The sequence below is a fragment of the Schistosoma haematobium genome, chromosome 3, assembly GCF_000699445.3.
Source record: "Schistosoma haematobium chromosome 3, whole genome shotgun sequence".
In the NCBI taxonomy this organism is placed as follows: Eukaryota; Metazoa; Platyhelminthes; class Trematoda; order Strigeidida; family Schistosomatidae; genus Schistosoma; species Schistosoma haematobium.
This window is the reverse complement of record NC_067198.1, coordinates 36941791-36963918: the sequence shown is the minus strand read 5'-3', so window position 1 is coordinate 36963918 and position 22128 is coordinate 36941791. Positions and strand designations below refer to the sequence as shown.

At 36.7% G+C, this 22128-nt stretch overlaps 1 protein-coding gene across 2 annotated transcripts; it reads left to right on the top strand.

Annotated features, from left to right (window-relative positions):
• Positions 1-2257: 2257 nt before the first annotated feature.
• On the top strand, positions 2258-21595 carry RGS7_1 (Regulator of G-protein signaling 7; the record flags this gene model as incomplete). Of its 2 annotated transcripts, XM_012940590.3 has the most annotated exons (9): positions 2258-2261; positions 2338-2682; positions 2717-2857; positions 8326-8663; positions 10447-10654; positions 12501-12616; positions 13649-14048; positions 16212-16441; positions 19579-19965. In XM_012940590.3, 9 exons carry the CDS (start codon positions 2258-2260, stop codon positions 19963-19965), a joined length of 2169 nt encoding a protein of 722 aa, XP_012796044.2. The 2 variants fall into 2 exon arrangements, with proteins under 2 accessions (XP_012796044.2, XP_051069787.1); XM_051213785.1 differs by lacking the exon at positions 2258-2261 and having other exon boundaries at positions 2313-2682; positions 8330-8663; positions 10451-10654; positions 16212-21595.
• Positions 21596-22128: the final 533 nt, after the last annotated feature.

The window sequence follows — 22128 nt, the reverse complement described above, 5'->3', positions numbered from 1 at the left end:
ATACTCTATGTTCATCTAAGCCCAATCTGCTTAGCTGATGACTTTATTTCAGAGCATATTCAGCTATGGAGTGCAAATATCAGATGCTTGATACTAGGAGACTTTAATGTACCTGATATCAGTTGAACTAAGATGACCACGGAAGGATCTATAAACTCATTTGATAGTAGGTTCTTGATAACAGTAATGGAGCATGCATTAGTACAGCATGTATCCAAATCCACACGTTTTGGTGCAAACCAAGGTTCGTCTCTGTTGCACTTGGTAATCACTCATGAGACTGGGGATATTGCCAACCAAAATATTCTTTCACCGTTAGTGAATAGTGAACACGCTGTTTTGTCATTCACATTTAGAGCTAGCGATTTGATATACGATCAGGTCAAGCCTCTCCCAAAATGTATGGAGAGCTAGCATATCAACCATTCAGGAGTGCGTTGCTAAGACAGATTGGGCAGTAGATACTGACTCATCAGTTGAAGAAGCATGGTCTATATTTGAAAGCAAGTTTAGTTCAGTTACGTGCTCGTCCATACCATACATGGTGCCACGTAGACCGAATTACAATCCACCATGGATAACTAAACAACTCAAAAACTTCTTAGGCATAGAAAAAAGCACTGGAATATGTTCGTTTCTACTGGCTTAGGACAGTACAGACCCAGTTATTGTAAGGTGAGGAATACTTGTAAAGCATTAATAAGCAAGACTAGATGGTCATGTGAAAAACAGTTGGTTAGGGATTGCAAAAATGGTCTAAAACAGTTATTCTCTTATATAAAAAAGAGAACTCACAGAAGTGATGGAATTTCATCACCTTTGCTACTAATTCGATAATATTGACAAGAAATACCGAAAGAGCTGAAGCTTTAACGGAGTGTTCCAGTGAAGTGTTTTCTATCACTAACGTTTCATTGTGATCGCGGCGGCTGGCTGATGGACCCTGTAGTCATTGAGAAAGGTACTGTTTTAAGGCTAATCCAGCATCTTAAACCTGGTAAGTCCAGTGATCCTGATGATACTCATCCTAGGATTATAAAAGCAATATCAGATGTAATTACTGGACCTTTAGCTATACTGTTTGGTATGTCTCTGTGGCAGTTCAGACTGCCCAGAGACTGGAAAGACTAAATAATTAATCCGGTGTATAAGGCTGGGAGTGAAGATTTAGTTAGTAACCATCGGCTTGTTAGTTAAACCAGTGCAGTTTTAAAACCAATGTAAAAATTATTCAGATAGCTGTATGGAAAGGCATAATCTTTTATCCAGGGAACAACATGGTTTTCGAAAAAACCTATCATGTTTGACAAATCTTCTTGTTGCAAGAAAAGATTGGGCTGCGGCGAAAGATTAGAATATCGCTGTAGGTGTGGTCTTCGTGGATCTATGTAAAGCCTTTGGTAAAACCTCTTATTCTGGCCTTAAGTTCATACTGGAAAGTTCTGGGACCCATTATACAGTCATAGACTGGATAAAAAACTTTCTCCATGACAAGAGTCAAAGGGTAAGGGTAAATGGAGCTCTCTCCTTGTAGGTACATGTAAAAGGTGGAGTTCTCCAAGGTACAATCCTCGGTCCTCTTCTCTTTTTGCTTTATGTAATTGAATTAGCAACTGTAGCAAAATCATCCATTCTATTCCTCGCCGATGACATAAAGATTTGAAGAACCATACACAGGATGGCATATAGAATAGTATTACGGGATGATCTTAGCTCATTGGTGGCGTGGATGGATAAGTGGTCACTAGAAGTAAATCCTAACGAAAGGCTAAAGGGTATTATGGTCTATTCGTAGGTCCTTTCGGTATTTAGATGACGAAATGTTTGGATTATTATATCCGCATTTGGAATATGGAATTCGAGCAGCAAGTCCTTGTTTCAAATATGGGGTGGATATATTGGAATGAGTCCGGCGATGTAGGACTAAAACAGTAGAAAGTCTATCTGGCCTATCTTATGAAGACAAACTGAGACACTTTAACTTATTTCCGTTATCTTACCGTAGAATACAAAGTGATCCAATATTGGCTCATCGTATACTTGTTATTAATATGTCTTATCTTTTTCTTCCGTCTGCGACTGATTATTTGAGAGGACATTTGAAGAAAGTTCAAAAACCGAGACCAAATTGTCTACATCTTAAGTTTCGTAGTGAATTACCAGAATTCTCTACCAGAACACATAATACCAGCACCTTCTGTTAATATACTCAAAACGAGATTGGACCTCTACAGTGTTACGAACTGCAAGGAATAATATGGGTCGATAGAACTCTTATCTTTACTACTGAAGAATGAATCTACAATGACCTCTGCGGGTTCCTCAAACAAATTTGAGGTCGCTCCTTTTTTCTGTCACCCTCTGGTATGGTCAACCAGTTGAGAAGTATGGCCTGCAGACATGTCCAAAACATGGTTCAAAGCGTCTCAAAGTGTTCTGGAAGTGAGGCACCATACTCACCAATTGTTGATACTGGCTGTGATTCCCCATCTAGCCTTCCTAAAGCCTGTAAAACATCGGGATTATCCGAAAAAAAGTCTGAGTCTCATTCCGTAATTGACGCAAAGTGTCTGAATAAAAGCTGCGTTTCATCAAGTGTTCCTCAAGCCTGTGATTTCCACTGCGAAGCAGACCAAAAACTAAACGTCAAATGTGCACAGTCAAAAAAGATAGCATCTGAAGGTATTGTACTTCATTTTAGTTTTATTGCCCGCAGATTTGGATGACCGTCAATCTCCAAATGACTATCTTTGGCAAAAATTAGAAGCATTGGTTGATCAGATGATCTCAGAAGAGGATGGAATTCCCGTCCGCAATGTTAAAAGTCTAATGTCAATAATTCCTAGCACATTTACCGGTCAGTTACAGTTTTCTGTTTAATAGGTCTCGTTATTTAAATAAGGTTTCTGTACTTTGCTTCCTAAGTGTGATAAATAACTGCCTTTAGTTTCCAATTTCGTTCATCTGTCGTACTATAAATATGGATTCAAAAATTAGCCAGTATACATAACCTTAAGTACATACTTAACCCTTCTCTATGGCCAGGGGCACCGGTGAAACTTCTAATTTCATCTGAGTCTTGAAAAAACCGTCCTGTGCACTTTAATTCAGTGAGATAATCTCAGCCCTATCTTAAGGCAGTTAGTATATTGATCGTTCTGTATAATTTGAACATCACTGAGTGATATGGTCAGTAATTGATGTTATCGAGTGGAAAAGCTAATACAAAGTTTCTTACAAGCTTTTCATTGTCGTAGATGATGGTTACTGAACCATAACATGTTCGAGTTGCCTGTGGGTGTGGGCTAACGTCTCCACTGACGTACTCTATTCATAGCGATCTACTATCAGCCTCAATATATGTTGCCCAGTGATCCAGCCGTATGGCTTAATTTTTAAGATGGCAATATGTAAACCGAATACTCCGTTTATATGGATTTGGTGACTTATCTGTATGTTTGTGAAAATCGAATGGTGTTTTTTAGCATCTGTAAGTCATTTGTTTTTTTTTTGCCAACGATTCAGGCAGTACAGTTTATAAGTGTCGGATGAAGATTAAGTATCCCCGGCTTAATCTCTAAGGTATGATAACTAGAGTTAATATATTATAAGTGAGATAATAGACGAGAAATTCCACCCCAAACATTGTTTTTCAACTAAGTTTGTGTGCAATACAGTCTTTAATTATCATAATGATCAGTCCGATCTCAAATTTCTTTGAAAAGGCACACTTAACCAAATTATGAAGACCTCATTCTTTGTTTGCACTCTCTCAAAATAGTTCGTTATCCATGTACTATGTCGTTGTCATATTTTGTTGCGACAGATCATTCTTCAAAAGGTTTTAAACAAAGTTGTCTTTAAACATTAAAATTAAAACACGAAGTTCAGCGAAGGGATCTCTTTTCAACGAATTTATTATCAAGCTGTCAGTCAGTCAGTCAGTAACAACGTGGAACTTCGTACGTACGTACATCAGTTCGAGTTGCCACACCACCTTAGCACAGAGATGCAGTTGTCGATTCAAATCCCGTAGTGGTAGAGGTAGCAAGAGTATAAGCAGTAATCGGGAAGATTAGGGTTTGGAGATGTTATTTAAAGAGTATAATCCAGTGAAATAAATTTGGAAAGAGGAAAAAAGGGACATGAAGAATTCAGAAGATTAGAATTTGGGAGAACACAAAGAGTGGATGCACCTGCGCCATTGCAAACGATTTTGAACCATGTCATTCAGGGTCTCTAACCATCGGTTGCTATCATCTCGTGGTCCCCAACCAGGTAGTCTACACCTACCAACATGACTCAGACCACTTGTCAGTGACTTCATGGACTTGTGCCATGTTTTGATCTGGCCGCCCCTAGCTTTCTTCCAACCTACTCCTATACCACTGAACATAGCACGTCGAGGTAGTCGGTCGTTGGGCATACGTAACACGTGTCCCAGCCATCTCAACTGATGAAGTTTCACTACTTCGTCAATTGATTTGTCATCCTTACCTAGTACCCGTTTCCTAACAACTGTGTTACTTACTCGATGGTCCCATGATATACGAGCAATATTTCGAAGACACCTATGATCAAATACTAGTAGCCTACGAATATCCTCTACTCTTACCGGCCATGTTTCACTGCCATAAATTAGGACGGGACGAACTGCTGCGCAGTAAACACGTCCTTTGGTTGATAGACGGATATCTCGCCTACGCCATAAATGATGCAAGTTGGCAAAAGCTAGTCGAGCCTTCTGTATCCGTGCTGAGATTTCGTCACACACCAGACCACAATGGCTGATGAGACTTCCAAGATAAGTGAAGCGGTCGACACACTCAACTACTTCACTCCCTATCACTAGTTCGGGTGTCGATGTAACCCAATCCTGAAGCAACATTTTGCATTTCGAGGGAGAGAATCGCATCCCGAACATGCTTGCATTGTTGCTTAGAGTGGTCAGAAGACTCTGCATTTTGTCAGCGTCTTCACCAAATAAAACTATGTCATCAGCATATTCTAAGTCAACAAGTGAACCTCCCGGTAGAAGTTCAACCCCTGTAAATTTAGATGAGGAGAGTGTTATCTCTAAAAGTACGTCAGTGACAAAGTTGAACAAGAATGGGGAGAGTGGACAGCCCTGACGAACACCACTTGAGGTAATAAATTCTGATGACAGTTCGCCATAAGCTCTCACTCTACCAGGTTTGTTCGAGTAGAGAGCCTTTATAAGGTTAATATACTTCTTTGGTACTCCTTTCAGTGACAAACACTGCCATAGAACCTCACGATCAACAGAGTCGAATGCTGCTTTAAGATCGAGAAATACCACCATTGTAGGGCGTCTGAATGTGTGTCTGTGTTCTAGAACCTGACGTAGTGTGAATATCTGATCTATACAACCACGTCCAGGTCGAAAACCGGCCTGGTTTTCTCTAATCTGCTCTTCACGAGCTTTGATTAGGCGTCGAAGTATTATTGAAGCTAATATTTTAGACACTATATTAGTCAAACTGATTCCTCTGTGATTGTCACAAGAGGACTTTTGTCCTTTCTTATAGACTGGCACAATCAGTGATTGAGACCAATCAGATGGAATTACGTCCAGTTCCCAAATTCTACCTAAGACCTCGGTTAGTCTCATTGATAATACTGGACCACCATCCTTAAAAATCTCTGGAGTAAACCTGTCAGGGCCTGCTGCTCTCCCTCGTTTCAGATTTCCTATGGCTTTTTCAACTTCGTAAAGGGACGGAGGACTTACATTAACTTGCCATTCAGGTTGACTGGAGATCGTGGGAAACCGAAGTGTGGCTGAAGGCCAGTTGAACTGATCCCTAAAGTGTTCTGCCCATCGATCCAATCTCCTGGATTGAGAATGAATAATATGTCCATCTTTCTCTGAGATTGTTTCGCTAACGGTCGGGTTCCTAATTCCGGTTTCCTTAACGAGTCTGAACAACTGTCTGCTATTACCTACTGCCGCTGCCTTTTCCATCTCTCTTGCTTTCGTTACCCACCACTGTTCGCGATCATTGCGTAGACTTCTTTTCAGCTTGCGCTTAAGCTGACTCTGCTCTTCATTATGTTCAGAGTCAGGTGGAATGAGTTTCCAAGCATCTATCAGTGCGATAGATGCTGCTGAGATCCAGTGTTGCTCCCTAACCTTCTGGTTTACCTTACTAGCAGATATCACTGCTGTTTCCACAGCTTTTCGGATATCATTCCATGCTGCCTCGGGGTGGGCATCACATACATGGCTGCCTAACTGTTTTCCTAGTTGTTCCTGAAATATACTCTTAGCTTGACTATCATTACGTAGGCCCCTAAGAGGTTTCCTCGCAGCGTCTTTCCTACGTCCAGTAAGACGCAAGCAAATACGCGCTCGTACTAGAGCATGATCTGAATCTAGGCATGTGCTGCAGAATGAACGACAGTCTTCTATCGAGCCCCTCCATCGGTGGCTGATAGCGATGTGATCTATTTGGGTCCAACGTTGGGACGAATTAGGGGGTCGCCATGTTAAAAGATGTTTTTCCTTATGCTTAAAGTTAGTATTTGCAAGGAACAGGCGGTTATCTGAGCATAGCTGCAACAGACGGTCGCCATTATCTGTTCTTTGAGCCACGACACCATAAGATCCACCTAGGTGTCTTTCCCTATCGCTTAGTTTACCTACTTGAGCATTAAAGTCACCGGCCACTATTACTACATCCGAGCGCTTAGCTTTTCGGAGAAGGCCCGAAAGCTTTCTGTAAAACTCATCTTTTACATCATCTAAGCTGCAGTCAGTGGGAGAATAGGCAGAGACGACGAAGAGGCAACGACGAGTGTCCCTATCTTTCCGGATTCTTACTGTTCCGTTCAGTCGGACAGCGCACAAACGACTGTCTACTGGGATCCAGTCTAAGAGAGCTAGTTCTGCCCTAGGACTCAATGCTATACCTACGCCGGCGAGGCCACGGGAAGCAGAATCAGGGCTTCCAGATACACGAAGCGTAAATCGAGTCGGTTCTTTATTTTGGCATGGTGAGGTCAAATGAATGACGCTACTCGGATCCTGTATGCGCGTTTCGGAGACGCAGCACACATCGATGGCGCGAGATTCTAAAGTCCTAGCTAAGGAAGCCTGCTGTCCTATTTGGCAAAGTGTTCGTACGTTAAAAGCTCCTACGTGTAGTTTAGATCGTGGTTTCAGGAGACCAGGAATAGCGTTCCATGTACTCGAATCGTTTGCCCTAGCGGTGCGAGGTGATAGAGAGACGTGAGGAGGGTTAGTCATGGAGATAAGAGAGGTATTAGGAGGTGTAGGAAGGATTTGAATGTGACCAACTTGGTCTCGTGTGCTGTTACAGGTATGAGGGCTGATGTCACTTCCCGGCTGCCCACACCGTGGAAGGGTATTTCTTGAGGAACCTGAAAAGGAAATTGGATTAGTGTTGTTCTTGACGACCTGGGAGCGTGACCGCAGAGCCCAAGAGACAACTGCTTGAGGCTGGTCGCGCACGGCCTTTTTGTGGAAGGTTTTTGACGTGTTAGCTCCGTTCTTTAAAGAGCCTTACCGCCGGAGACGGAAATCCGTGAGGTAAGGTGAGGTGTGACATTTTTAGGGTTGACCTTTTCTAACCCCACCCCTCCTTGTGGGAAGGCAGCATCGCTGTCATGCTGGTTGTCCGAGGGAATCACCTTACTGCTGTCACACCTCTCTACGGTCAGCAGTACGACTTCGCCCTCAGACCTTGAGTTGCTGCTTTTAGTCTTACCGTTCTCCAATCGACCTGCCTGGCATGGTAGAACCTACAGGAACATATGTTCCAGCCAATATAGCTCGGTTGCTTCATCACGATAGGCAAGCCCGACCACCGCGTCAAGGTAGCAGCTTTGGTATATATATGAAAAAGTACTAATTCTGTGAGGAAATTTAAACACAATTAACCAAGATGACGTTATGGAAAGATTATAATACTAGATTATGTAATACGAATGATAACAATAGATTTAGTGAATATAATAAAATGATTAAAAATTTTTTGTTATAATATATATATATATATATATATACGATTGTACAGCTTGATGATAAATTCTTTGAAAAGAGATCCCTCCGTGTTTTGATTTTAAAGTCGTCTTTGACAGTGTTTTTTTTAGCGTAGAATATGTTTTAGGAACACTGATTATTATTGACTTGATAGTTCTAAGTTTATCGGTTTATGTGACCCCCAAATAAGTTGCTTTATCGATTTTCTTCAAAATAAACTTACTTATATTGTTAACTGAACTATTAAACTACCCTTATCTAATATATTAGCACTTACTGTTTCTTACTTCTTATCTTAGGTAGTGATATTGTTCATTGGTTGATGGAACACATTGGAGCTAGTGATGTTACTGAAGCCGTTCATATTGCTAGTCGTATTGCGTCTATGGGTTATATTTTTTGCATTGATGATCATGTACTCACTGTGAAAAATGATGGACATACGTACTATCGATTTCAAACTCCTTTCCTCTACCCAAGTCGATGCATGGAGGCAGATACGGCAGATTATGCTGTTTATTTGTGTAAACGCACCATGCAAAACAAACAAAGATTGGAACTGGCTGGATTTGAAGCTGAACGCCTGGCTAGTTTACAAAATATTTACTGCCATAAGTGGGAGTTCATTTATATACAGGTAGTTTTTTATTTATTTATTTAAACACTTAAACATTATTACAAGGAGGCACCAAATATATGCGCGCCATATGAATCATTCGATTTATGTGAGGGTTGGGATACTACCTAGGTGCTCAAATCAAGGCAGATTGATTTTTTAGGGGCCCACTCTCCGAGCCTTTGAACTAGAGGTCTAATTCACTAGGTAGTAGAGCAACGTTAGGAGATGCAGTCCCATAGTAGCTGGTGATCAATAGATTCACACGCCATGTGTTCCCTAGGGACCCTGGAGTTTATATGCACCATTGATTAGGGATCAGTGTTTTTCGACTCACCTAGGTGGACCTTATTTATTTATTTATTTGAACACATAAATAATTGGTACGCCATTTGTTCCCGCAGGATACTGGAGCCCATGTGCACCATTGGTTTGGGATCCGGTTAAAGTGCCGGACATTTGCTTTTCGTCCTCTCATTTTCGTAAACAACACCCCCGCCACGAGAAGGCAGTGAGTAGGACTTCCCTGTCAGTGGCTGTATACGCGTGGCCGTGTGAAAGCATTTCGAGAGGGAGGGTGGGTCTACACCACTCTCGGCCATACCAGGGCACCTGGGGGTTATAAATTAATCATAATATTTCCGAACATTCGCTTTTCATCCTCTCAATTTCGTAGGCAACACCTCCGCCACGAGAAGGCAGTGAGTAGGACTTCTCTGTCAGTGGCTGTATACGTGTAACCATGTGAGAGCATTTCGAGTGGAAGAGCTGACTCTCTTCACCGTCGGCCACACCAGGGCGTTCATTTATATACGGGTAGATCGACCCTGAAGCTTTTCCAAATGGTCTCTCAATAAATGCATGTTTTAATTTTTACGATTAATACTCAGTCCTTTCGTAATAATTTTCGCAACTCATTATCTGACCGCAGATTTGTATACTGATTTTGATTCACTGCATGGTGACTAACGCTGGTACTCAATCGCTTAAACACGTAAAGAAAGTACTTTTGAACCTGCTACTTAGTGGTTGAAAATAGAGCCCTAGAAACTAGTTTCTTATTCACTTAAAAATTTAACCTATTACCCATTTGTAAAAAAACATGGAGTTTCGCAAAATATGCAAGGTTGCCGTTAAAACAGCACTTCTTACTTCGTCATTTAGGTTAAGCTATTATTTGCGAGTTTTTCACTGACGTATGTAGTCGGGATCACATTTTTGGTCAACCGAGTGCCAAAATGTCTAGATTATCTGTTAGGTTTTACATTTCACCGCCTTCAATCAGCTGCTTAAGGTTATTTCGTTAGATGAAGAGCTAGTATTCTTAGTAAAAATTGTGTTTAAATTTCGTAAAGAAAGCGTATACAATAGAATTTAGTCTCCTGATTACATTATCTGTTTGTCAGATCTGTTAAATGTTGACAATTCTACTCAACTACCTGGGCAATAGTAAGTCATTGTTTAGAACTGAAATGCCTAATACCAGTGAGCATTAACTATACTTTGATATTAAGTAGAAAAGATAGAATATTGAAAAATATCAAGTTGTAACCTAATAAAAAATGACTAATAATTTTGCTTTCAAAAGATTGTTATTGACCAGTAATTTATTCACTTATCGTAAATAAAAACAATCTGTCATGATATTTCGTGCAGATCCTTCAAAAGTTCCTTACAGCGATCATTATTAAGCACAGAACTACTTATGGAGTTACTCAATTCATACTCTTTTGTATGATACATTAAATTTTTGATTATCACTCATATATGTATGTGTAATATAAAATTCCTACTTTTTGTGTAGGCAGAATCAGAAGCTAAAGTAGATAAGAAAAGAGATAAATTAGAGAGACTGGTACTTGAATCACAAGAACGAGCCTATTGGGATTTACATAGACCACCACCAGGCTGTATCAATACAACGGATATTGATATGCGTAAATTGTGTCGCGCTAAACGCCCTAAAAAAACCACATCTCGTCCTATAAATTTTCCTATTCCGAGTGGCCCAGGTTAGTGCATTTCTTGTATTTTCAGGTTACAATTTTATGTAAATTATTAAATTTTCAAATAATTATGTGTTGTATATAGTAACTTATTCAATTTTCCTCTATCCATACGACAATCTGGCTGACTAAGTCAAACTTAGTATCAATGTAGTGCATTGTTCTCTTACTAATGCTTCAAACGTCAATATGTATCAGATTTCAGATCATTTCTCTCATTCCTGGTTTTAAAATTGGACTGAGTAGAAGAAATTTTATACTTACAGTCGTTTGCATAAGTTTTAAAGAAAGTGAAAACAACTATTTAGACAGAATACCATGATGGTTCAATCTGTTTCACTAAATTTTGTCTATAAATTAGTAACATTTCAACTTTCGATTTTAAATATGGATATATATATCACTATCGCTCTTTAAATGAATGTAAGAAGTATGCTTAGCATACGATTTAAAGTTATCTCACCAGTGAAAAGCAGTAAAAATCGAATCAAACAAATTTGACATTTTTTTAATGATTCGTCGTATTACTCACTAAATACATGATTTTTATTTATTTGAACACATAAATATTGGTACAAGAGGGGTACCAGATATATATGTGCCACACAAAACAATGAGAATGGGAAGAGAAAAAAAGGTAAGGTGCATATAAGAAAAAAAACAATAACAACCACAGATTAGTGTGTGGTACTGTAATAATAATAATAATAATAATAATAATAATAATAATAATAATAATAATAATGGGGGTAACGGAAAGGTACGACCAGAAGAATTCTTTCAGTTAAGGAAGTTAAAACCACTTTTTATGAAGAAAGTAAAAGAAGGTTACAGCAGAATCGCCACTGTGTTGCACCATCTTTAAGACGTCAACCAGAGAGTTGTGAAGAACCAACAGAAGCCAGTCGTAAACAACTTTCTTTAATATCACAACACCATGTCATGCACTGACCACCTCTCCACTTTTTCCAACCAGTCCCAAATAATGCACGACGTGAAACTCCCTGGAACGACGTTCGTAGAACATGTCCAAGCCACCGAAGTCGATGTTTCAAGATGGTGACACCACTCTCGGCCATACCAGGGCATTTCGAGGCTCTATATACATGAAAACATTTGATTTTCTATATTCCTGTTACTGTTTTACAGTAGGTTTGTTCGTGTGTGTCACTTTTTCCATCAGTTTAAACAAAGTTATCCCGAAAATAACGTGCGTCAAGTCTTCAGTACTACATGATAGTGGTAAGTAAAGTGAAGGAAGACCTTACAAATGTGTTAGGTAGTTGGAAACAACTGACATAAACCTGGATTTATGTTTTGTACTGGTTGATGCTCGTCACCAAGTTTTATCTACAATTTTCAAGAAACTGATACTCTATTGAGATTCGAACCTACTACATCCAATGTTAGGGTCAAAAACACTTATTATTGGTAACCTTTCCTAGTATTTGTAAAATTCACCAGTCGCCAAATGTGCCTTCTATTTTGAAGTAAGGTGGTAACTACACAACTTGTTTTGTTTTATCGAAAATAGGCGGAGTTATGTTGGAATGCGTGATCTATGTTTTTATATATGATTATATATTTATCTTCACCACATAACACTGTCTTTTGTAGAAATCATGTGGTGTATTTTAGTGTGACTGATTTTCGCAAGAGTAAAGTGTCCAAATCCTTAAGAATTATTGTCTCTAGTGTAACACTTTTTCAGAACACTTGAGGCTGACTGATAATGAAAATTTTTCCCTAATCAGTCATCTTTTTTGAATTCTTTGCATTTTGATTCATATAAAAACGAAGGGAAATGATATTTTTTCCCTTTCCATTTTTCATCTTTTCCTGTATATTTTAGATGGATCTATTTTATTCTCCGTTTTGGATGGTCTTTCACTACGAGATAGGATAGACAAACTTCATACTTGTTCACGTACAAGAATTAAATCATCTAAAGCTGCTGAGAGTTTGCAAGTATGTTTATATCACGTAGTTCGTTAACCCACTTATAGTCATTTGATTTTAAAATGTACAGTTTGTCTCATTAGTGTAGGTTTTCAACTTTTGGTCACTAAATTTCAGTTTCCAATTCCACTCCGTTTACACTGATATTCGGGTCATAGTCTCACTAGAGCTCACAAACCAAACGGTATGACTTGCAATCTACAATGTAAGACTGTCAAGGACTACTACTGAGTTACATTTATTCTGCATTTCAGATTTTATTTATGTATTTTAACACACAGATATTGGTACAAGGAGGCACCAAATACGTATGCGCCACACAAATCTCATATGATTTGTGTGAGGGCTGTGATACTGCCCGGGTGCCCAAACCAAAGCAGATGGTTTTCTTAGAGGGCCACACCCCGAGCCTTCGACCTGAAGGTCTGATCCACAAGGCAGTGGAGCATCATAAGGAGATGCAGTCCCATGGTAGCCGGTGACCAACGATTGGTTCATACGCCATTTGTTCCCGCAGGATACTGGAGCCGATGTGCACCATTGATTTGGAATCCGGTTAAAGCTCCGGACATTCGCTTTTCGTCCTCTCATTTTCGTAGACAACACCCCCGCCACGAGAAGGCAATGAGTAGGACTTCCCTGGCAAATGCTGTATACGCGTGGCCGTGTGAGAGCATTTCAAGAGGGAGAGCGAACTCTCCCCACTCTCGGCCATACCAGGGCATTTGGGGGCGCATTTCAGATTTCTCAGCTTACTTAATACACTCATTGCATCGTCAAATTAAGTCCAATTGCACCAGTTGGCATGTGATAAGATGACATCCAGAGAGTAATGTGGGAGTTGGCTGACACAATATTGATAAAATTGATTGAATTCTCAATATTCTAAGTTCTAGAAAGAACGGATAATAAAACATGATATCAGTCTATTTATTTTTAACCAAGAATATTCTTTTTCCGTTTTTCTTATTTCCTTTTGTTGCTCTTATAAACATAACAGGTAGGTAATTATTTTTGTCATTCACTTGTTTACTGTTTCAGAACTTTGCCGATCAGTATTCTGAATTCGATTTACTTTTATCTACGTCAACATCTCTTGGTTTTTCTGCACCGTCTACAATTGGAATAAATCAACCGAATACAGCTTCTTCTACTAGCCAGTTGGCGTTAGGTAGTTTAAATGTGAATACTAATTCTTCTACCACTGCCACTACTCCAACATCTATATTACGTACATCCGGTGATAAATTAATTCACCATACTCGTAGTATTTCAGCTACTGGATTTAATGGAATCACATCATTGACTTCAATGTCATTAGCTCGTACCAGCAGTGGAACAGGAAATGGTGCACATAATTTCTCGACAGGTGGTCAAATTTCTAGTGGACATGGATCAGCTGGACATATGGGAGTACTTACTGCTAGTTCACCTAATTCGGGTAGTTAATTATTTTCCTTTTTTTTCTCTCTAAATATCAGCGTTAATATGATTGTAGATAATAAAAAGTAGGACTTATTTTATCATGTCATATAGTTTCTTAAGCTGTTTAATGAATCAGCTGCTTTGTAGTTAAGGCGTTAGACTTTCAACTACCAGATCGTAGGTTCCCGAGTCTTCCTTCACCTACTTCTGTTTAATCAGTTGGATAGTATTGTTAGCTGTCACACAAAATACAACTTACTTCAACTCAATGCCCTTCAGTGTTCCTAATTTCCATTCAATAAATCATGATTAAGTCTCCAATGAATTATTTAATTTCCTCTTGATCGTTCTGTGATTTTTAATTTTAAAAAACATCATGTCCGTTGAAGACTGGGTTTAGGGTGTTGGTGTTTATAAGTCAGATGATTCGTGTGAAGTAGTTTAATCTTACAAAAGATCAGTTGTCAGATGGATTCATCAACTGAATATATTGTTAACAGATTTGTAGTTGAGTGTTACTTCGAGTGAATCAATGTTATCGTGTTTGTTGTTGCAACTCCCTGCTGAGATGACTGTCAACAAAGAAAAAAACTTCCAATCATTATGAAGACTACTTTTTATTATTTAACATATCATATAATGAACTATAGTATTTTTATAACTTAAGATTCATTCGTTTTTGTCATTGAGTTAAAACCCATTCTATTTCGCACATTAGCTTTATATGTTAAATGAAACCTCTGTTTTTAAGAGTTGTATTGATTTAAACAACTGATACGTAAGATTAAAATTAAGTCTGTGAGTCAGATGTTAGTTCTGTTAGCTTGCGAATAACTTACAGAACTTGCATCTTTTAACTAACCGTGTTTCAATTACTTTATATTCATGTTTATTTTACATCGAACATTTTATAAACATGTCTTTATTGATAGATAAGTCAGTCAGTCATTTACAACGTAGGACCAGGCACATATATGCATCGATCCAGGTTGCCACATCTCATTAGCACAACAAGATGAACGCCAAAGTGGTATTTAAACTCATTCTTTGACCAGTTTCATTGTCCTTTTATATCAATTCATTCGGAAAACTCGCGTTAATAATTCTAATTCATAAAAGTGATCACAACCACGTTATATCATTGAGAATCAATTATCTGTCGGATTGTGTCTTGTTCGTCATTTTTTTAATCCAAACATACGTCATAATCTTAAGTCCCAAAACCCATTTTCCCTAACAATAATTTTTTTTCTAAAAAGGCCTCAAGCTAGTGGTTAATTGAACTCAGTAGGTTGTGTGTTAGATGTTTGAACAGAATGTGTTGGGTTTGAGTGCCATAGTGGACATCAACACACAGATCCAGCTACTTCTAGCCGAAGCGTTCTAAATAAGATGAAACGTGTCCTGAATCCCTCTACTAACCACTATCCAACTATACGTAAATACTTGTTACTCAATAGTATTATCAAGGCAATCAACTCAAGATACACCTATTCCAAAGGCGATTGATCAATTTCAGTTCATATTATCAACAACGAAAAAATTCAAACTATTGTTAATCAGACCGAAATTGATGTATAATTATATTACTCTTTGTAGTTTATGACTGTTTACAGTAGACGTGAATCCTTGAAATAACCTTTAATTCATTTTATTCTGTATATAACTTGTCGTGTTTAGTTTGTTCAAATTTATCAAGGGAATCATCAAATGTATTGTAGTGAACAAAAACACAAGTGGGGACAGTCGAATGTATTTGAACACGAAATTACAGAACATCTCACTAAAATGTGAGAACCATACAGTAAATACTTGCAAAATATCAATCAGTTGTCTCAAACTTGACTGTTTCTTTGCAAATATCAGTCGGTCGTCTCAGATTTCACTGTTCCTGCATTTTCATACCAATCGCTTTCCGTTCCTGTTCTTTCCTTCACGATCTTCTACTGAAATACATTCTATTCCTGACTATCGTTATATGCTACTTATATGGATATAAATAGCTCACACCACAGTATGACATTAACGTTTACTACTTAACTATTCAGAATAAAGTGATTAGTGTATGGTTCGAACTTTAAATCATTTGATGAACATTAGTTATTTTTGGTAGATCAATCAAGATACATGCACGCTAGTTTTAATCGACTAATTTTTTAAATGTTATTCTTTTTTTCAGTCTATGATCCTAATCAAGAACCAGTTAGTGCATTGAATCCTTGGATTTCTGATAATCCTGATTATTGGAATACGGACCTACGTCCAAAATATCTACCTATTCGTCGTATTAAACGTTGGAGTTTCTCAATTCATGAACTATTAAAAGATCCAGTTGGTTTGGAAGAATTTCAACGTTGGTTAGAAAAAGAATTTTCAGCAGAAAATCTCAGATTCTGGCAAGGATGTCAAGTAAGCAATTTACATACTTGTTATTCACTTACCAAGTATGATTTTATGTACCCAATTTTAAGTAGAACTCTTTGTAGAAGAACCACTGGTATTATCCAGTTGATCAAACTGAAGTAGTGTATATTATGGGATCCAAAATTACAACTCAAACGACTGGATGTAAAGTGTTTTAACCAGTGAAACTGCCACTTGAAAAAGAAATCTTTTGTTATTGTAATTATTTATGCATTTTCACGATAGTTGGTACTAATGAAATCTAAGATGGGTGTTTCATTTTATTTGGGACTTGTCAAGTGTGTTTATACTTAAATTAATATTGATAATTTTACTGGAAATCTGATCCAATACCCATCGTTTCAAAAATACTAGACTGTTATCCAATTCATAACAGCTATTACCTTTTCTGGAAAATCTAGAATTGAGTATCAGACTTAGCACGCATTGCAAACAGCAAGATCAACGTAATAAGTACCAAACAGGACGAAATGCTCCTCCTCAACTTCACCTCTAATCAATATCAAAATATATTATCAATATTTGTGAATACGTGAAATACTCATGATGTCCATAATCCATTAGTAGAGACTAATGAATTCATTCATTTTCAAATGACGATCAACCTAAAATTCTCCTTTGTTTGATTCGGGTTGGATTTTCGGGGAATGATGCAATTCCATACTAGCCAACCCAGTCCTCAAAAATTAGGAGAGGAAATTTTTGAAAAAAATCGGAAAAGTTTATTTTAAATCCGATTGACCATGATACAATATGAAATGCATGTGTATCTATAGAAAATTTTGAAGTGTCCTTAAAAATCAAACCCTGAAGATACCGGTTTTAGGGATTCAATTTTGTTGACACAATTTGAAATTTTCAAAATGATAATTTCATGGAATTTTTTTCCAGTTGACTTTTGTCTAGTTTTTAATGATTTATTATAGTTCACTATAACACTATTCATGATTTTGTAAAAAGTTCCCGACTAATCTACCTGGATATCGTCTACGCGAAACAAAGTAAAATATACAGAACAAAATATTGAGATCAAATTTTAAAAAAATATTTTTGTGTGTAAGATACATGTAGTTATGTTATAATTCTCTCTTACGGTTATAACCCAGCTATTCCTATTGCTTAGTACTCTCGGACACCGATTCACTCAACAAGTCCCCCAAATCAGAACACAGTTGTACAGGAAAAGAGATTATATTCCAAATAACAAGGTTAGATGGAAGTAAGAAGCAAGTAAGTGCAATAGGGAAAACGTTAGTATATTTATAGTTTTTCACATGAGAAGATTTCTAAAGTGTTCACTAAGTATTGATTAACGCTGATTCGGATAATAATAAGCCAATCAGCGTGCACCAAAGCAATCATGCATTGAGCATGCTTTAATCCAGTCTATGTCCCGCTAACAAGTTACGAAAGTGTTTTGTATTTAAAAGAAATTTCACATGAAATACATTTACATTGTCCTACATAATGCCTATCATCAACCATCCACTTAATCAATTTTTCTTTCATATTTTGCGTTTACTACAATATCTGTTATTGTTGAAAAAATAGTCTTCATGTAGACGGGGAGATTTCACTGAATAAATTAATAGACCTATCAGCATTTTTTTAAAGCTAAGTATTAGCTTCGGTCTGGGCACCCGGGTAGTATCATAGCCCACACACAATTCAAGTGACTTGTGTGTATTCGTTGCCCCTTTGTACCAATATTTATGTGTTGAAATAAACAAATAAAGCAAGAACCACTTCTAAATTTTTATTGTATCACACTACTCTTCAGTTTTAGGTTACCAAGGTAAAGTTAAACTATACTGTCGAACGACCTATTTTGATTAGTCAGAAAAGAATAAGTATAGATGAATGAATTATAATATAATACCAAAAATATATCGTTGTTTTATATTATTAGCTAATTCGTATAGGTTTGCTACAAGCTCTTAACCGTTAGATTTTGGTGCAAAGATCACGACTAATGGTTATAATTTCAAGATGCTCTAATCACCAATTCTTTCCCTAAACCTGACCCTAATCCCAGATCTAACTCAAATCATAACCCTAATTTTAACTCAATCTTAATCCTTAATCTAGACAAAGTTATTCACTCTAACCCGAAAATTAAACATTAACCACTATGATCTTAACCCTATTAAATATTACGATAAAATACAGTGTTTTTCTGCACTCATGCTCTGTCATTTCATTCCCCCATTCACAAGTGAATGTTTTCTTCACCAATTCAACGCCCTTTGAATAACTAACACTGTTTCCTTCACGAAAGCTTATCATTATACGGTTCCTGATTAACATTCTGGCTTAATTATGGTTCAACAAATGTCATTGTTAGGTTCACTTGAAATCTCTAAATTCTCTCCTCATTTGACTTATTTTTTTATTGCTTTATACTACGTGTTACTATTCAATAAACAGTTTCATTTCTAATAATTTTTAGACTTATGGTGCAATGTATGTTTATCGATGTGCTATATTCTGAGGTATTTACATAAACTAATAACATTTACTGCGTCTATTGCTGTAATTATGTTCTCTTAACTCTTGTAACAACAATTCCTAGCTTTTGTGCATTTCTTAAATCTTTGTTTAGGTGCAACAGTTTCCATATTTTTGTCCTCTTAGTCCCTGTTTGGATTGTTGATGGTCATTATTAGCTTCAAACACAATTACCGACCGTCATTTACGCTATCATATATTGTAATTAATCTTAACGTGATTATTACTGGTATTCTTTTTTCCAGACGCACAGACGCGTTAATCGCCACATATACCTCACGAGTTTGAAACCCATTTACAATAATAAACCGTTCATTAAATAAATCGTTGTTTTGAATCTCAATATTATGTGTATTTCAGTTGTATTGTTAGACGCTTTTATATACTTAACAGTCGTTCTAAGTTGATATATGAGTGGGTGACTTTGAAGTATTTGTTCGATCCTGATTGCTTTCTCAATATTGTTCAGCCTTATTGATCACGAGTTCATCTACTTCAGTCTATATAATTGAGTGCTATGTCTGTTTGTTGTGGTATCTAAGAGATATTTTTTGTTATAATGCAAGCAAAAAAGTAAACTGTTGTCTAATTTATTATAATCTCTCCATTTATAGGTACTTAAAGGTGCTCCACTGCGTGAAGTTCGTCAGTCCATTATGAATATATATCAACAGTATTTAGCTCCAAATGCAGTAGAACCAATAAATATTGACAGTAGAATCGCTGATCTAGTAAGACGTCAAATAGATGGTGAATCGAATACAACACCAAATCGTTATTGCTTTGAAGCAGCTGAAGAACACATTTTTCATTTAATGAAATCCGATTCTTATTGTCGTTTCCTACGATCTGATGTTTATCGTGAATTATTTCGTGGTGATAAGAAAAAGTCAAAGAAACAGCAACGTAGTAGTGGAATCAATTCGAATAATGCTTTGTCAAGTGGTCCCGGCGTTGGTGCTCAAGTTACTGCAACAGTTAATTTTACTGGAATTGAATAGCAACCAAATCTTCCACGCATGGGCTAGTGGTTGACTGTTACAATAGTTCTATTCTGCTTATTTTGAATAAATGAAAAAAGTGCTTTTTCATTGTTTGCATTTCATTATTCTATGTTGTATATGTTTTTTTTTTAATTTTTTTGTCTTGTCTTTTTTCCACCATAATATTTACCCATCATTTTACGCTTGGTTCCCAAAGTTATATTTGTAATGACGACAATTTGATATGATACTTTCAGCGAAATTTACATTTTCAAAAAATCTTCTCACTTTGTCTTACCCTCAAAAAAATATGATAATAACTCCTGTCTAAAGATATTATGCCTCATGGTTAAATTCCCCAATAAGTTTGTGATCTCTCTTCAAATTTATGACTAACTTACTAGACTATCTATCTGATTGACTATGCTTTGTGATATTAATACGCAAATTTAAAAGATGGTTAAATATACGTATCCATTGTAAAAAGAAAACTACCGTCCTTCTATGTTATTGTATGTGTATGTTTGGTCAATAAGTTTTTATCTTATTCACTAGTCAATAAACGTTTAATTACAACTTGGATCTCTACAAATTTCATTTTTACATAATGTATTGTGCAATTTCAATTTTGAGCGCGTGTTCAAATCCCAAAGGAACTCATTACATAATATATACTGTGATATACATATATCTTATTTGCATTTCTCTCTCTCTCTCTTATGCATTTATTTTAAACGCACAGATGAAATGTAACTTTTAATGAATCATAGATATTTATGTATCCTTCCATATGGAGCTTATTATGTTGTAATATTGTTTGATGAGCAATTGATTGTCGGGTTACTTTTATTTATTCCTTCTTAAGATGTATTGTTGCTTCTCTTCTTTTGTTCATTTGTCACCTGAATTGATCTGCTTTCATTAATTGTTGAATTATGATTTCAGTTATATCTTTTAGCTTTGATTTTATTATATGGTTGTTTTCTTCAAGACGATTATAACATTATGGTTGTAATATAATATGATGAATATATATTACAAACTTGTCGTTTGACTAATGACAGAGGTGAAGTATATAACTACCATATTACTGTATTTTCTTCTCAAGTATTTAACACTAACATTCGAATAGATTTTAGTTTTCTGTCATTTTTGTTTAATATTTATTAATGTGGAAGTTCCAGTTGCGTGTTTTTTTTCTCTCACGGTTATATCAACTACTCATAACCATTTATTTAAGTAGACAGTTGTTTATCATTTTATCTGTTTTGTTTATTAGTTTCAACTTCACTTATGTTAAAATACATCATAATTTCTTTCTGAAATAAATAAAATAATTTATGAATTGAAATCTGTTAGTTGAGTATCTACTGAGCGTCAACTAGTTTTTTATAGTAAACATTTTATCTCCAAACTAAAAAGAGTTTACAGTGGAGGAAATAGCCATCATTTTACCTAACAATTTGGCGTTAGAAACGTCGGCTTGAAGGCATATGAACTTAACTCCTAACTACTGAATCAGGGGTTTAAAACCGGTTCCATTTCAATTTCAGACATAATATTGTCACTAGTTCTCTCACAAAGTATGTACGAGTTCACGGACTTATACTTAATTAGTGAGTAGCTGCGTATATTTCTTCGATTGCCCTTGCGAAATAATGAATTACTGTTTTATTGCATCATTTGTACACTGCCGAAATTATCCAATTTCGTAGTACCTATTGTCTCGTTACCAAAATCTGTTTATGGGTAACAGTGGTCAGCTAGTATAACTGTTTAGCCTAATCAATTATGTTTATATAAGTTCTTTAGAGCAGAACTTAGTTTTTTTTTTAAACGACACCTATTCTACGGATTTTGATAAGGATCAATAATAAACAGTAATATTTCGCGAAAGTATCAAAAACAAGCAAATCGAGATCTTATGTGGAGTGTCACTTATAAAACTGGTGTGGGCCAATCACATTTTTCTTGTGTAGTATCGTGTCACAGAAAGATTGACCGAATGTTGACTTAAGATGTACACTTCCCAATGAGTCAATCGTTAGTACTTTGATACAGTAGTCAAGCATATTCCACATAAACAAATTTATGACTATTTTAGATAATAAAGTTCCTATCGCTACATTTTTGTGTATCCATATGGATAATTTGGGCATTAATTGTAATTTCAAGGTTTTG